Source organism: Danio rerio, chromosome 4, assembly GCF_052040795.2.
Source record: "Danio rerio strain M-AB ecotype USA chromosome 4, GRCz13ab, whole genome shotgun sequence".
NCBI classification, from domain to species: domain Eukaryota; kingdom Metazoa; phylum Chordata; class Actinopteri; order Cypriniformes; family Danionidae; genus Danio; species Danio rerio.
In genome coordinates this window covers 76,010,001-76,025,891 of record NC_141024.2, presented here as the reverse complement: position 1 = coordinate 76,025,891, position 15,891 = coordinate 76,010,001, and the positions used below count along the sequence as shown (strand labels likewise).

The following is a 15,891-nucleotide window of genomic DNA, read 5'->3' as shown; positions in this document are numbered from 1 at the left end:
TGTGGCTCAGCATGACAAACAGTCTGGTAAAGGCCAGACAGAGTTTACACTTTAGAGCAAGTGATTTGGGCTACTAGTGTGTATTACAAAACAACCCGTCTCTTTATTTTAGAAGTGCTAAGATTATAGATTAATGGATTGGTACTTATTGCAATCTTTTCACTGTATACTTAACAGAGAAAATGTTCTATAAGACGACTCTCATCAGTGTGAATCACAATTTCTTAAATTAAGCGACTGAGTAGGTTGACGCACCAAAGTCTAAGATAATGGAAGAGCACAGCACAAACAGCGTTGCTTTAGTACCCTTTCTTTAACTGTGTCTAAATAAATGATCAATAGACTTGTCGTCTTTTGCCATATACTGTTAGATTACTTTACACTTGTCTACAAATGTCTAATTTCAGCCTGATCTCACAAGAAAACGTAAGTATTTTACGTTTTGTCAGTTTAGTGGGTAATTCGTATGAATTTGTACGAAGTTGAGTTGTATGAAAATGTACGATTTTAAAAAGGAGGCATGGAACCCCAACCGTCATTGGGTGATGAGCAAATCGTACTAAATAGTGTGAATTAGATCGTACGAATTCTTACAAATTAACCACTAAATCAAAAAGTTACGAATTACTGTGAGATCGTGTTGGTATTTTAGTGCAAAGAATGCAATATCAAGTGATATGTATTAAATGAAAACTATATAAAACATGTAACCACACAGTTCATACGGTTTGTTGTGGGCAAATGAAGGATAATCAGAATACTAGTAAACAAATATACAATACAATGTACAATCCAGCTAAATTGATATATTAGGCAATAAAAAACTCTATAAAAATAACGAATTGACTTATTAACTGAACCTAATAAACAGTGAAATGCTGGGATTAGCTGCTTTACAATGTTTAAACAGCAGAGGGGGTCAGAGCCTTCACAAAACATTCATCAATTATCTTTCAACAGCCAGAGATTTCCCCAGGTGAACAGTGTTTCTGTAATTAGTGACTTCATTGAGTGGCTGAAGGCCTATAAAACACACTTACCTCCAACACTGTGCATGCTTGGATCTGTGGCTTGTTTATGGGGATTTGGAATCATAAGCGATCAGAGTTTGGTTTTGTTGCTTGGTTTTATTAAACCATGGATCAAGGGTGGAAAAGGTGAGTTTATCGAGCTGCACTGTGTGTGTTTGGTTCAACAAATGTTGAGTTCTTGAAAATGATCAATGTATTGATGCTCTCTCTTTCTACCTGTAGGTTACTCTTGTTAGTATTCTTCCTGCAGTTTTGGAAGAATGCCCCTGGTTTTGCATGTGAGTAGTTGCTGTTTGTATGTATTCTTCCTCTCATACGTGAACCCTTTATCAACTCTTAGATTGTGGATTTTCAAGATGTTTGAAGGCACTTAAAGTGATCGTTCACCTCAAACTGAAGTTCTTTAATCCTTTTCAAATTATTCCGTCTTAATCCAAAATGTCTGTAAATTAGGGGACCTTTTAACCATTGGATTTTATATAGGTTTTTTTTTTTTTCTATGGAACTTGACGGTATAGTCTTTAACTTCCACCCCTTTTTTTTGTGTGTTCTCTAGATTCAACTTATCCAAATGCTGGCCAGTGGTGGGGTCAGCCATCTGACAACGCTTTCTTGCCTCTTGTGGTCCAGTCTTCTGTGCCAGAAGCCCCAGTGACTGGGGTTTTGCTTGAAGAAGTGGTCTCTCGTTTGCCAAAAAACAACCCCAAGTTTAATCTGCTTCAGGTTGTTAAAGGTGGTGTTTCCAGCAGTTCTGACTCCACACCCCAAGCTCTGCCTCCAAATACCCCGTCTTCAGCTACTCAGCCTGTGGATCAATCTGGGATGAGTGGTGTAGTGTCACTTCAGGGCTCCTCTGGATCCACCACTACAAGTGGTTCTGGACAAATTGTCTTTGCACAAGGGGGAAGTGGCGGCTTTGCTTCCAAGACTGCAGTTTCTGGCCAGTCCACTAATGACCAGAGCTCCCCTGGTCTGTCTAGTTCAGTTTCTCAAAGTGCCACCTATGGTGTAACTACCCAAGGTACAAGTCCGTTTGCTCCAGGGTCTTCATCCCCATATGCAACCATATCGTTGCCCAAATATGTTACTAGCCAGCTGACAGCTGGACCAAGTTCAAAGCAAGTTACCTCTGTCTATGGCACCCAGACCGGACCCTCTGCCCCTTTCACTTTGCAAGCAAGTACCACATATGATGGAAGAATCGAGACTCCAGATACCACAAGTCCGTTAGTTTTAGGATCTTCAACCCCATATGTAGCTGTATCATTGCCCCAAGTAACTAGTCAATTGACACCTGCACCAAGTACAAAGCAGGTTACCTCTGTCTATACCACCCAGACAGGATCCCCTGCTCCTTTCACTTTGCAAGAACTACTCCAGGGTCAAGATTCAACAAGCCAGGTTGTTTATGAATCTTCAACCCCATACGTATCTGTATCATTGCCCCAAGTTGTTACTAGTTCGTTGACACCAGTGCCAAGTTCAAAGCAGGTTACTTCTGTCTATGGCACTCCGAGTGGTTCTTCTGCTCCCTTCACTCTGCAAAGACTACTCCAGGGTAAAGGTTCAACAAGCCAGGTTGATTCAGTACCTTCAACCCCATATGTAGCTGTATCAATGCCCAAAGTTGTTACTAGTCAGTTAACACCTGTGCCAAGTTCAAAGCAGGTTACCTCAGTCTATACCACCCAGACAGGATCCCCTGCCCCTTTCACTTTGCAAGAGCTACTCCAGGGTAAAGTTTCAACAAGCCAGGTTGTTTCAGTACCTTCAACCCCATATGTAACTGTATCAACACCCCAAGTTGTTACTAGTCTGTTGACACCTGTGCCAAGTTCAAAGCAGGTTACTACTGTCTACACCACCCAGACAGGTTCCCCTGCCCCTTTCACTTTGCAAGAACTACTCGAGGGTCAAGATCAAACAAGCCAGGTTGTTTATGGATCTTCAACCCCATACATCTCCGTATCCTTGCCCCAAGTTGTTGCTAGTCAGTTGACATCTGTGCCAAGTTCTAAGCAAGTTACCTCTGTCTATGGCACCCAGACCGGATCCTTTGCACCTTTAACTTTGCAAGAAAGTACCACATATGATGGTCTGATTCAGACTGTAGATACCACAGATCAGTTAGTTTCAGGATCAACCCCATATGTAGCTGTATCATTGCCCCAAGTAACTAGTCAGTTAACACCTGTGCCAAGTTCAAAGCAGGTTACCTCTGTCTATGGCACTCCGAGTGGTTCTTTTGCTCCCTTCACTCTGCAAACTCTACTCCAGGGTAAAGGTTCAACAAGCCAGGTTGTTTCAGTACCTTCAACCCCATATGTAGCTGTATCATTGCCCCAAAGTGTTACAAGTCAGTCGATAACAGTGCCAAGTTCAAAACCGGTTACATCTGTCTATACCACCCAGACTGGATCCCCTTTCACTTTGCAAGAACTACTCCAGGGTCAAGATTCAACAAGCCAGGTTGTTTATGAATCTTCAACCCCGTACGGATCCGTATCATTGCCCAAAGTTGTTAGTAGTCTGACACCAGTGCCAAGTTCAAAGCAGGTTACCTCCGTCTATTCCACCCAGACAGGATCCCCTGCCCCTTTTGCTATGCGAGAACTACTCCAGGGTCAAAATTCAGCAAGCCAGGTTTTTTCAGGATCCTCAGCCCCATATGCATCTGTATCAATGCCTCAAGTTTTTACTAGTCAGTTAGCTGGGCCAAGTTCTAAGTCAATTACTGCTGTCTTCGGCTCTCAGACCGGTTCCTCTGCTCCTTACACTTTGCAAGGAAGCACCACATATGGTGGACTAATCCAGCCTCAAAATGCCAAAGATGGGTCTTCTACAGGATCCTCTGTCTTCCAGACCTCAACCGGTGACATTTCTAATCCATCCAGCAGCTTTTCTACCCTGAAACGTTACTACTCTGTCAAGGGTTAGGAAACTGTTCAACTGCTGTATGATGCAATCGTCCTAAACTGATTTTAATAAAGTTTTGAAGTCAAGTTTCCTATGCATGTATGAGTTATTTTTGGGTGTGGGAAGTTTAGTTGTCAGTATGTAGCAAACTGACCTTACAAGGTTGTCCACTAAATTGTATTTAGTTTAGCAAGTGACACTCGTTTGACTTGGACCTAAAGGTTTAATAGTAAACAAGTGTGGTTTGAGTATGAGACTGTCATTCTACAGAATTTTTATTTTTTGCCTGGTACACCTTACAGCGATCTTTCACTTGGGGAAAACATTTGGGTTTCTCTACTTTAAAACTTGACTTATTTCACCCCTTTGTTTCAATATGGCAACTGAGTTAACAACATGTGTTTCCAAAAACTGCTTGTGCCTACAACTGTTTACAGAAGGAAGGTGTTTTTAAAGTATATTGAGACTTTTGACCATTCAAAATACAACGTGTTCTTAACTGCATGATGTAAATGACCAAAATACTGAATATTAGAGAACCTATAGAGGTTTTTGTCCCACAATGAATCACTTGTTCTGTTTCAAAAACCTGCTACTGCAAAAAATAAAGTTCACTGAACTTCTTTCCTGAAGATCCTTTAGCCATGATGTACTACTCACTGAATTGTTAATCCAGTATATTCTAGTTATTTTTTGGGAAAATACAGGTCCTTTACAAATTAAATGTAAAAACAAAAGGGAATTGTTTAACGTGATTCAGTTAGTGTATCATGATTGCCAATGTAGTATGAATTGTTTATCTACACTTTTGTTTTATGTGTGTGGTTCAGAGTGACAAACAGTCTGGTAAAGGCCAGACAGAGTTTACACTTTAGAGCAAGAGATCTGGGCCACTAGTGTGTATTACAAAACAACCTGTCTCTTTAATTTAGAAGTGCTAAGATTATAGATTAATGGATTGGTACTTACTGCAATCTTTTCACTGTATATTTAACAGAGAAAATGTTCTATAAGACGACTCTCATCAGTGTGAATCACAATTTCTTAAATTAAGCGACTAAGTAGGTTGATGCACCAAAGTCTAAGATAATGGAAGAGCACAGCACAAACAGCGTTGCTTTAGTACCCTTTCTTTAACTGTGTCTAAAGATGATCAATAGACTTTTCATCTTTTGCCATATACTGTTAGATTACTTTACACTTGTCTACAAATGTCTAATTTCAGCCTGATCTCACAAGAAAACGTAAGTATTTTACGTTTTGTCAGTTTAGTGGGTAATTCGTATGAATTTGTACGAAGTTGAGTTGTATGAAAATGTACGATTTTAAAAAGGAGGCATGGAACCCCAACCGTCATTGGGTGATGAGCAAATCGTACTAAATAGTGTGAATTAGATCGTACGAATTCTTACAAATTAACCACTAAATCAAAAAGTTACGAATTACTGTGAGATCGTGTTGGTATTTTAGTGCAAAGAATGCAATATCAAGTGATATGTATTAAATGAAAACTATATAAAACATGTAACCACACAGTTCATACGGTTTGTTGTGGGCAAATGAAGGATAATCAGAATACTAGTAAACAAATATACAATACAATGTACAATCCAGCTAAATTGATATATTAGGCAATAAAAAACTCTATAAAAATAACGAATTGACTTATTAACTGAACCTAATAAACAGTGAAATGCTGGGATTAGCTGCTTTACAATGTTTAAACAGCAGAGGGGGTCAGAGCCTTCACAAAACATTCATCAATTATCTTTCAACAGCCAGAGATTTCCCCAGGTGAACAGTGTTTCTGTAATTAGTGACTTCATTGAGTGGCTGAAGGCCTATAAAACACACTTACCTCCAACACTGTGCATGCTTGGATCTGTGGCTTGTTTATGGGGATTTGGAATCATAAGCGATCAGAGTTTGGTTTTGTTGCTTGGTTTTATTAAACCATGGATCAAGGGTGGAAAAGGTGAGTTTATCGAGCTGCACTGTGTGTGTTTGGTTCAACAAATGTTGAGTTCTTGAAAATGATCAATGTATTGATGCTCTCTCTTTCTACCTGTAGGTTACTCTTGTTAGTATTCTTCCTGCAGTTTTGGAAGAATGCCCCTGGTTTTGCATGTGAGTAGTTGCTGTTTGTATGTATTCTTCCTCTCATACGTGAACCCTTTATCAACTCTTAGATTGTGGATTTTCAAGATGTTTGAAGGCACTTAAAGTGATCGTTCACCTCAAACTGAAGTTCTTTAATCCTTTTCAAATTATTCCGTCTTAATCCAAAATGTCTGTAAATTAGGGGACCTTTTAACCATTGGATTTTATATAGGTTTTTTTTTTTTTCTATGGAACTTGACGGTATAGTCTTTAACTTCCACCCCTTTTTTTTGTGTGTTCTCTAGATTCAACTTATCCAAATGCTGGCCAGTGGTGGGGTCAGCCATCTGACAACGCTTTCTTGCCTCTTGTGGTCCAGTCTTCTGTGCCAGAAGCCCCAGTGACTGGGGTTTTGCTTGAAGAAGTGGTCTCTCGTTTGCCAAAAAACAACCCCAAGTTTAATCTGCTTCAGGTTGTTAAAGGTGGTGTTTCCAGCAGTTCTGACTCCACACCCCAAGCTCTGCCTCCAAATACCCCGTCTTCAGCTACTCAGCCTGTGGATCAATCTGGGATGAGTGGTGTAGTGTCACTTCAGGGCTCCTCTGGATCCACCACTACAAGTGGTTCTGGACAAATTGTCTTTGCACAAGGGGGAAGTGGCGGCTTTGCTTCCAAGACTGCAGTTTCTGGCCAGTCCACTAATGACCAGAGCTCCCCTGGTCTGTCTAGTTCAGTTTCTCAAAGTGCCACCTATGGTGTAACTACCCAAGGTACAAGTCCGTTTGCTCCAGGGTCTTCATCCCCATATGCAACCATATCGTTGCCCAAATATGTTACTAGCCAGCTGACAGCTGGACCAAGTTCAAAGCAAGTTACCTCTGTCTATGGCACCCAGACCGGACCCTCTGCCCCTTTCACTTTGCAAGCAAGTACCACATATGATGGAAGAATCGAGACTCCAGATACCACAAGTCCGTTAGTTTTAGGATCTTCAACCCCATATGTAGCTGTATCATTGCCCCAAGTAACTAGTCAATTGACACCTGCACCAAGTACAAAGCAGGTTACCTCTGTCTATACCACCCAGACAGGATCCCCTGCTCCTTTCACTTTGCAAGAACTACTCCAGGGTCAAGATTCAACAAGCCAGGTTGTTTATGAATCTTCAACCCCATACGTATCTGTATCATTGCCCCAAGTTGTTACTAGTTCGTTGACACCAGTGCCAAGTTCAAAGCAGGTTACTTCTGTCTATGGCACTCCGAGTGGTTCTTCTGCTCCCTTCACTCTGCAAAGACTACTCCAGGGTAAAGGTTCAACAAGCCAGGTTGATTCAGTACCTTCAACCCCATATGTAGCTGTATCAATGCCCAAAGTTGTTACTAGTCAGTTAACACCTGTGCCAAGTTCAAAGCAGGTTACCTCAGTCTATACCACCCAGACAGGATCCCCTGCCCCTTTCACTTTGCAAGAGCTACTCCAGGGTAAAGTTTCAACAAGCCAGGTTGTTTCAGTACCTTCAACCCCATATGTAACTGTATCAACACCCCAAGTTGTTACTAGTCTGTTGACACCTGTGCCAAGTTCAAAGCAGGTTACTACTGTCTACACCACCCAGACAGGTTCCCCTGCCCCTTTCACTTTGCAAGAACTACTCGAGGGTCAAGATCAAACAAGCCAGGTTGTTTATGGATCTTCAACCCCATACATCTCCGTATCCTTGCCCCAAGTTGTTGCTAGTCAGTTGACATCTGTGCCAAGTTCTAAGCAAGTTACCTCTGTCTATGGCACCCAGACCGGATCCTTTGCACCTTTAACTTTGCAAGAAAGTACCACATATGATGGTCTGATTCAGACTGTAGATACCACAGATCAGTTAGTTTCAGGATCAACCCCATATGTAGCTGTATCATTGCCCCAAGTAACTAGTCAGTTAACACCTGTGCCAAGTTCAAAGCAGGTTACCTCTGTCTATGGCACTCCGAGTGGTTCTTTTGCTCCCTTCACTCTGCAAACTCTACTCCAGGGTAAAGGTTCAACAAGCCAGGTTGTTTCAGTACCTTCAACCCCATATGTAGCTGTATCATTGCCCCAAAGTGTTACAAGTCAGTCGATAACAGTGCCAAGTTCAAAACCGGTTACATCTGTCTATACCACCCAGACTGGATCCCCTTTCACTTTGCAAGAACTACTCCAGGGTCAAGATTCAACAAGCCAGGTTGTTTATGAATCTTCAACCCCGTACGGATCCGTATCATTGCCCAAAGTTGTTAGTAGTCTGACACCAGTGCCAAGTTCAAAGCAGGTTACCTCCGTCTATTCCACCCAGACAGGATCCCCTGCCCCTTTTGCTATGCGAGAACTACTCCAGGGTCAAAATTCAGCAAGCCAGGTTTTTTCAGGATCCTCAGCCCCATATGCATCTGTATCAATGCCTCAAGTTTTTACTAGTCAGTTAGCTGGGCCAAGTTCTAAGTCAATTACTGCTGTCTTCGGCTCTCAGACCGGTTCCTCTGCTCCTTACACTTTGCAAGGAAGCACCACATATGGTGGACTAATCCAGCCTCAAAATGCCAAAGATGGGTCTTCTACAGGATCCTCTGTCTTCCAGACCTCAACCGGTGACATTTCTAATCCATCCAGCAGCTTTTCTACCCTGAAACGTTACTACTCTGTCAAGGGTTAGGAAACTGTTCAACTGCTGTATGATGCAATCGTCCTAAACTGATTTTAATAAAGTTTTGAAGTCAAGTTTCCTATGCATGTATGAGTTATTTTTGGGTGTGGGAAGTTTAGTTGTCAGTATGTAGCAAACTGACCTTACAAGGTTGTCCACTAAATTGTATTTAGTTTAGCAAGTGACACTCGTTTGACTTGGACCTAAAGGTTTAATAGTAAACAAGTGTGGTTTGAGTATGAGACTGTCATTCTACAGAATTTTTATTTTTTGCCTGGTACACCTTACAGCGATCTTTCACTTGGGGAAAACATTTGGGTTTCTCTACTTTAAAACTTGACTTATTTCACCCCTTTGTTTCAATATGGCAACTGAGTTAACAACATGTGTTTCCAAAAACTGCTTGTGCCTACAACTGTTTACAGAAGGAAGGTGTTTTTAAAGTATATTGAGACTTTTGACCATTCAAAATACAACGTGTTCTTAACTGCATGATGTAAATGACCAAAATACTGAATATTAGAGAACCTATAGAGGTTTTTGTCCCACAATGAATCACTTGTTCTGTTTCAAAAACCTGCTACTGCAAAAAATAAAGTTCACTGAACTTCTTTCCTGAAGATCCTTTAGCCATGATGTACTACTCACTGAATTGTTAATCCAGTATATTCTAGTTATTTTTTGGGAAAATACAGGTCCTTTACAAATTAAATGTAAAAACAAAAGGGAATTGTTTAACGTGATTCAGTTAGTGTATCATGATTGCCAATGTAGTATGAATTGTTTATCTACACTTTTGTTTTATGTGTGTGGTTCAGAGTGACAAACAGTCTGGTAAAGGCCAGACAGAGTTTACACTTTAGAGCAAGAGATCTGGGCCACTAGTGTGTATTACAAAACAACCTGTCTCTTTAATTTAGAAGTGCTAAGATTATAGATTAATGGATTGGTACTTACTGCAATCTTTTCACTGTATATTTAACAGAGAAAATGTTCTATAAGACGACTCTCATCAGTGTGAATCACAATTTCTTAAATTAAGCGACTAAGTAGGTTGATGCACCAAAGTCTAAGATAATGGAAGAGCACAGCACAAACAGCGTTGCTTTAGTACCCTTTCTTTAACTGTGTCTAAAGATGATCAATAGACTTTTCATCTTTTGCCATATACTGTTAGATTACTTTACACTTGTCTACAAATGTCTAATTTCAGCCTGATCTCACAAGAAAACGTAAGTATTTTACGTTTTGTCAGTTTAGTGGGTAATTCGTATGAATTTGTACGAAGTTGAGTTGTATGAAAATGTACGATTTTAAAAAGGAGGCATGGAACCCCAACCGTCATTGGGTGATGAGCAAATCGTACTAAATAGTGTGAATTAGATCGTACGAATTCTTACAAATTAACCACTAAATCAAAAAGTTACGAATTACTGTGAGATCGTGTTGGTATTTTAGTGCAAAGAATGCAATATCAAGTGATATGTATTAAATGAAAACTATATAAAACATGTAACCACACAGTTCATACGGTTTGTTGTGGGCAAATGAAGGATAATCAGAATACTAGTAAACAAATATACAATACAATGTACAATCCAGCTAAATTGATATATTAGGCAATAAAAAACTCTATAAAAATAACGAATTGACTTATTAACTGAACCTAATAAACAGTGAAATGCTGGGATTAGCTGCTTTACAATGTTTAAACAGCAGAGGGGGTCAGAGCCTTCACAAAACATTCATCAATTATCTTTCAACAGCCAGAGATTTCCCCAGGTGAACAGTGTTTCTGTAATTAGTGACTTCATTGAGTGGCTGAAGGCCTATAAAACACACTTACCTCCAACACTGTGCATGCTTGGATCTGTGGCTTGTTTATGGGGATTTGGAATCATAAGCGATCAGAGTTTGGTTTTGTTGCTTGGTTTTATTAAACCATGGATCAAGGGTGGAAAAGGTGAGTTTATCGAGCTGCACTGTGTGTGTTTGGTTCAACAAATGTTGAGTTCTTGAAAATGATTAATGTATTGATGCTCTCTCTTTCTACCTGTAGGTTACTCTTGTTAGTAGTCTTCCTGCAATTTTGGAAGAATGCTCCTGGTTTTGCATGTGAGTAGTTGCTGTTTGTTTTTTTTGTTTTTTTTTTTGTTTTTTTAATCAACTCTTAGATTGTGATGGGCACTTTAAGTGATCGTTCCCCTCAAACTGAAATTATTCAATCCTTCCCTTTTCAAATTATTCTGCTTTAACTTTTTTTTTTTTTTTTTTTTTTTTTGTGTGTGTTCTCTAGATTCAACTTATCCAAATTCTGGCCAGTGGTGGGGTCAGCCATCTGACAACGCTTTCTTGCCTCTTGTGGTCCAGTCTTCTGTGCCAGAAGCCCCAGTGACTGGGGTTTTGCTTGAAGAAGTGGTCTCTCATTTGCCGAAAAACAACCCCAAGTTTAATCTGCTTCAGGTTGTTAAAGGTGGTGTTTCCAGCAGTTCCGACTCCACACCCCAAGCTCTACCTCCAAATACCCCCTCTTCAGCTTCTCTGCCTGTGGATCAATCTGGGATGAGTGGTGTAGGGTCACTTCAGGGCTCGTCTGGATCCACCACTACAAGTGGTTCTGGACCAATTGTCTTTGCACAAGGGGGAAGTGGCGGCTTTGCTTCCAAGACTGCAGTTTCTGGCAAGTCCACTAATGACCAGAGCTCCCCTGGTCTGTCTAGTTCAGTTTCTCAAAGTGCCACCTATGGTGTGACTACCCAGGCTCAAGGTACAAGTCAGTTTTCTCCAGGGTCTTCATCCCCATATGCAACCATATCATTGCCCAAATATGTTACTAGTCAGCTGATAGCTGGACCAAGTTCAAAGGAAGTTACCTCTGTCTATGGCACCCAGACCAGACCCTCTGCCCCTTTCACTTTGCAAGAGCTGCTCCAGGGTAAGGCTTCAACAAGCCAGGTTGTTTCAGTACCTTCAACCCCATATGTAGCTGTATCAACACCCCAAGTTGTTACTAGTATGACACCTGTGCCAAGTTCAAAGCAGGTTACCTCTGTCTATACCACCCAGACAGGATCCTCTGCTCCTTTAACTTTGCAAGAGCTACTCCAGGGTCAAGATTCAACAAGCCAGGTTGTTTATAAATCTTCAACCCCATACGTATCCGTATCATTGCCCCAAGCTTTTACTAGTCAGTTGATGCCTGTGCCAAGTTCAAAGCAGGTTACTTCTGTTTACGGCACTTCGAGTGGTTCTTTTGCTCCCTTCACTCTGCAAAGTCTACTCCAGGGTAAAGGTTCAACAAGTCAGGTTGTTTCAGTACCTTCAACCCCATATGTAGCTGTATCAATGCCCAAAGTTGTTACTAGTAAGTTGACACCTGTGCCAAGTACAGAGCAGGTTACCTCTGTCTATACCACCCAGACAGGATCCCCTGCCCCTTTCACTTTGCAAGAACTACTCGAGGGTCAAGATCCAACAAGCCAGGTTGTTTATGGATCTTCAACCCCATGCATCTCTGTATCATTGCCCCAAGTTGTTGCTAGTCAGTTGAAACCTGTGCCAAATTCGAAGCAGGTTACTTCTGTCTATGGCACTCCGACTGGTTCTTTTGCTCCCTTCACTCTGCAAACTCTACTCCAGGGTAAGGGTTCAACAAGCCAGGTTGTTTCAGTACCTTCAACCCCATATGTAGCTGTATCATTGCCCCAAAGTGTTACAAGTCAGTCGATGACAGTACCAAGTTCAAAACCAGTTACCTCGGTCTACACCACCCAGACTGGATCCTTTGCCCCTTTAACTTTGCAGGAAAGTACCACATATGATGGTCTGATCCAGACTCTAGATACCACAGGTCAGTTAGTTTCAGGATCTTCAACCCCATATGTGGCTGTATCATTGCCCCAAGTAACTAGTCAGTTGACACCAGTGCCAAGTTCAAAGCAGGTTACCTCCGTCTATACTACCCAGACAGGATCCCCTGCCCCTTTCGCTATGCGAGAACTACTCCAGGGTCAAGATTCAACAAGCCAGGTTGTTTCAGGATCCTCAACCCCATATGTGTCTGTATCATTGCCCCAAGTTGTTACTAGTCAGTTGACACCTGTGCCAAGTTCAAAGCAGGTTACTTCTGTCTATGGCACTACGACTGGTTCTTTTGCTCCCTTCACTCTGCAAAGTCTACTCCAGGGTAAAGGTTCAACAAGCCAGGTTGTTTCAGTACCTTCAACCCCATATGTAGCTGTATCATTGCCCCAAAGTGCTACAAGTCAGTCGATGACAGTGCCAAGTTCAAAACCGGTTACCTCTGTTTATACCACCCAGACTGGATCCCCTTTCACTTTGCAAGAACTACTCCAGGGTCAAGATTCACCAAGCCAGGTTTTTTCAGGATCCTCAACCCCATATGCATCTGTATCATTGCCCCAAGTTTTTACTAGTCAGTTAGCTGGGCCAAGTTCTAAGTCGATTACTGCTGTCTACGGCTCTCAGACCGGTTCCTCTGCTCCTTACACTTTGCAAGGAAGCACCACATATGGTGGACTAATCCAGCCTCAAAATGCCAAAGATGGGTCTTCTACAGGATCCTCTGTCCTCCAGACCTCAACCGGTGACATTTCTAATCCATCCAGCAGCTTTTCTACCCTGAAACGTTATTACTCTGTCAAGGGTTAGGAAACTGTTCAACTGCTGTATGATGCAATCGTCCTAAACTGATTTTATTAAAACTTTGAAGTCAAGTTTCCTATGCATGTATGAGTTATTTTTGGGTGTGAGAAATTTAGATGTTGCCAGTATGTAGCAAACTGACTATATAAGGTTATCCACTAAATTGTATTTAGTTTAGCAAGTGACACTTATTTGACTTGGACCTAAAGGTTTAATAGTAAACAAGTGTGGTTTGAGTATGAGACTGTCATACTACAGAATTTTTTATTATTATTAATTTTTTTTTTTTTCTCTCACATGTTCCTAACAGCATTCCTGCTCTTGGGGAAAAATTTAAGTTTCTCTACTTTAAAACTTGCAAAGCAGTCAAATCAGAAGTTGAGGAATAAAATGTTTGTGTGACATTTAATATATCAAATTTGCATCTTTGACTCTTACTGTATTTAAAGGCACTTTAATTTCAAGGTTAAGTCAAGATGACTATTTATCTAACATTTTTAAAAGAGCTAATAGCAGTTTTTAAATAGCAAGATGACATTAGTCGATCAGCTATCCTTAACTCGCATTGTTCATTAGTTTACTTTGACATTTAACAATGAGCACAACAATAGTTCAGTATAAGCACATGCTGGAGTTTCACAATGTGTTTATATCAGAATTTATGAACATTTTTTCTTATAAAGATAAGGAGTTTCTCCTCGGTTGTGCGCAGATCTGAGCGTTTCCATTAAACGTTTTCTATGGTGTGAAGCAAAATGCACATTAAAAAAGGTGGATGGAGACACTGACTTCTCAGGCCCGTAGCCAGCCTATTAAAAGGAGTAGTTCTTTTTATTTGCTTCAAATAATTTGCAGTTATTTGAGGTTCAAATGCATTTTAGCAAAGAGCCTATGACCAAAAGGCGACACTCAATGGAACGCTCCATTTCAACAGCAGCGGCCAGCAACAGACTCGCGATTCCACCATTTTGGAGTGAAAGTGAGCGGCCGTCCATTGTATCTAACTGCTGTCGCGATGGCAAGCAGCTGCTTTGTGTTTTATTTATTTATTTAAAAAGTGCATTAAAGCTGAGATACAACCTGAAAGATGACACAACAACACTTACCATCACAATCATCAGCACTTTTAATAGTTTAGTTACAGAATTATGATATGCTGCTGTTCTATTGGAGTTTTCATTCCATAATGGCCTCCGCGCCATCTAGTGGCTGTTTCCCAAAGTGCACTAGAGTGTCGCCTCTTGGTGATTCTATGCTCTTATTTTAGTGGCATTTTACACGCTAATTTTTGCTAAATTAGCTTGTTGGATGGTTATCATTATGGCACTTTTTGATACTACAAAAATACTTTCTACATTTTTGTCAAAGTGCTTATACTATTTATTTATTTATTTACAAAAGTGCATTTAAACTAAGCTATTACAGTTTTATATGCAGTTGAGGTCAGAATTATTCACCCCGTTTGTTTTTTCACCAATTTCTGTTTACGGAGAGCAGATTTCTCCAGCACATCTCTAATCATAACAGTGTTAATAACTCATCTCTAATAACTGATTTATTTATGTCATGATGACAGCACATAATATTAGACTAGATATTCTTCAAGACACTAGTGTTCAGCTTAAAGTGGCATGTAAAGGCTTCACTAGGGTAATCAGGGTAAAGTTAGGGTAATTAGGCAAGTCATTGTATAACAGTGGTTTGTTCTGGAGACAATTGAAAACAAATATAGCTTAAAAGGGCTAATAATATTGAGTTTAAAATGGTGTTTAAACATTAAAAACTGCTTTTATTCTAGCCCAAATAAAACAAATAAGACTTTCCCCAGAAGAACAAATATTAGTTTAGTTTATTTGTTTACAGGGTCAATGCACATTAATAAACATTACTGTAAAATGTGCCAGAATTAGCCAAGAATGGCTATTTTTCATCCGTAGACCCTTCACAGAATGTTAAAAAGTCACACCTAAAATAGAAGCACAACATTAAACATTAAATACACTTTTATATCAAAAATACAGTTAAAAAGTAAAGAAAAGAAGAAAAAAAAAAAGAACAGACTGATGGGAGCAGAGGACAAAAAGCCAAAGACAACAGTACAAATGTGTCAAGAATACAGTACTAATGCTGACAATGCTGATTTGTCAATAACCAATTTTTAACATGAGACTGAAAATAACGAAAAGTGCATGATCTTCTAATTGTTGGTCGGATGGAAATCCATTCCCTAGCAGCTCTCATTGAAAATACAGATTGACTTTTTTTGAGAGGAATAATGCAGTCTCCTCTGTCACCTCCTCTAGTAGTTCGTGGAGCAGTCGTTCTAATATTTACAAACTGATTTGATGGTGAAGTCGGGTTATGTAAAGTCTTAAACATTAAACAGATGTGTACATATTTAATTACATTTTCCCAACTAAGCAGGTTGTATTTCTTTAATATTAAACAATGGTGATATTGAACTGATTCCTTATCAAGGGTTTTTGTGGATTGTTTGTATAA

General features: G+C 40.2%; 4 protein-coding genes across 7 annotated transcripts in view; all 4 read left to right on the top strand.

Moving 5' to 3' along the window:
* The window catches only part of LOC148682569 (uncharacterized), a 1,090,975-nt gene that overhangs the window by 995,288 nt on the left and 79,796 nt on the right, over positions 1 to 15,891 (top strand). The gene's annotated exons all lie outside the window — the stretch shown is intronic.
* Positions 1,055 to 4,033, top strand: LOC131384668 (uncharacterized). The gene is made up of 3 exons (XM_088650879.1): positions 1,055 to 1,157; positions 1,254 to 1,309; positions 1,588 to 4,033. Exons 1-3 carry the CDS (start codon positions 1,138 to 1,140, stop codon positions 3,966 to 3,968), a joined length of 2,457 nt encoding a protein of 818 aa, XP_088507005.1. The 5' UTR covers positions 1,055 to 1,137; the 3' UTR covers positions 3,969 to 4,033.
* zgc:173770 lies at positions 5,820 to 9,742 on the top strand. Of its 2 annotated transcripts, XM_088649631.1 has the most exons (4): positions 5,820 to 5,922; positions 6,019 to 6,074; positions 6,353 to 6,976; positions 7,166 to 8,798. In XM_088649631.1, exons 1-4 carry the CDS (start codon positions 5,903 to 5,905, stop codon positions 8,731 to 8,733), a joined length of 2,268 nt encoding a protein of 755 aa, XP_088505757.1. In that variant the 5' UTR covers positions 5,820 to 5,902; the 3' UTR covers positions 8,734 to 8,798.
* LOC148682572 (uncharacterized) lies at positions 10,585 to 13,460 on the top strand. 2 transcript variants are annotated; one of them, XM_088650882.1, is made up of 4 exons: positions 10,585 to 10,687; positions 10,784 to 10,839; positions 11,021 to 12,269; positions 12,817 to 13,460. In XM_088650882.1, exons 1-4 carry the CDS (start codon positions 10,668 to 10,670, stop codon positions 12,818 to 12,820), a joined length of 1,329 nt encoding a protein of 442 aa, XP_088507008.1. In that variant the 5' UTR covers positions 10,585 to 10,667; the 3' UTR covers positions 12,821 to 13,460. The 2 variants fall into 2 exon arrangements, with proteins under 2 accessions (XP_088507008.1, XP_088507007.1); XM_088650881.1 differs by having other exon boundaries at positions 11,021 to 13,460.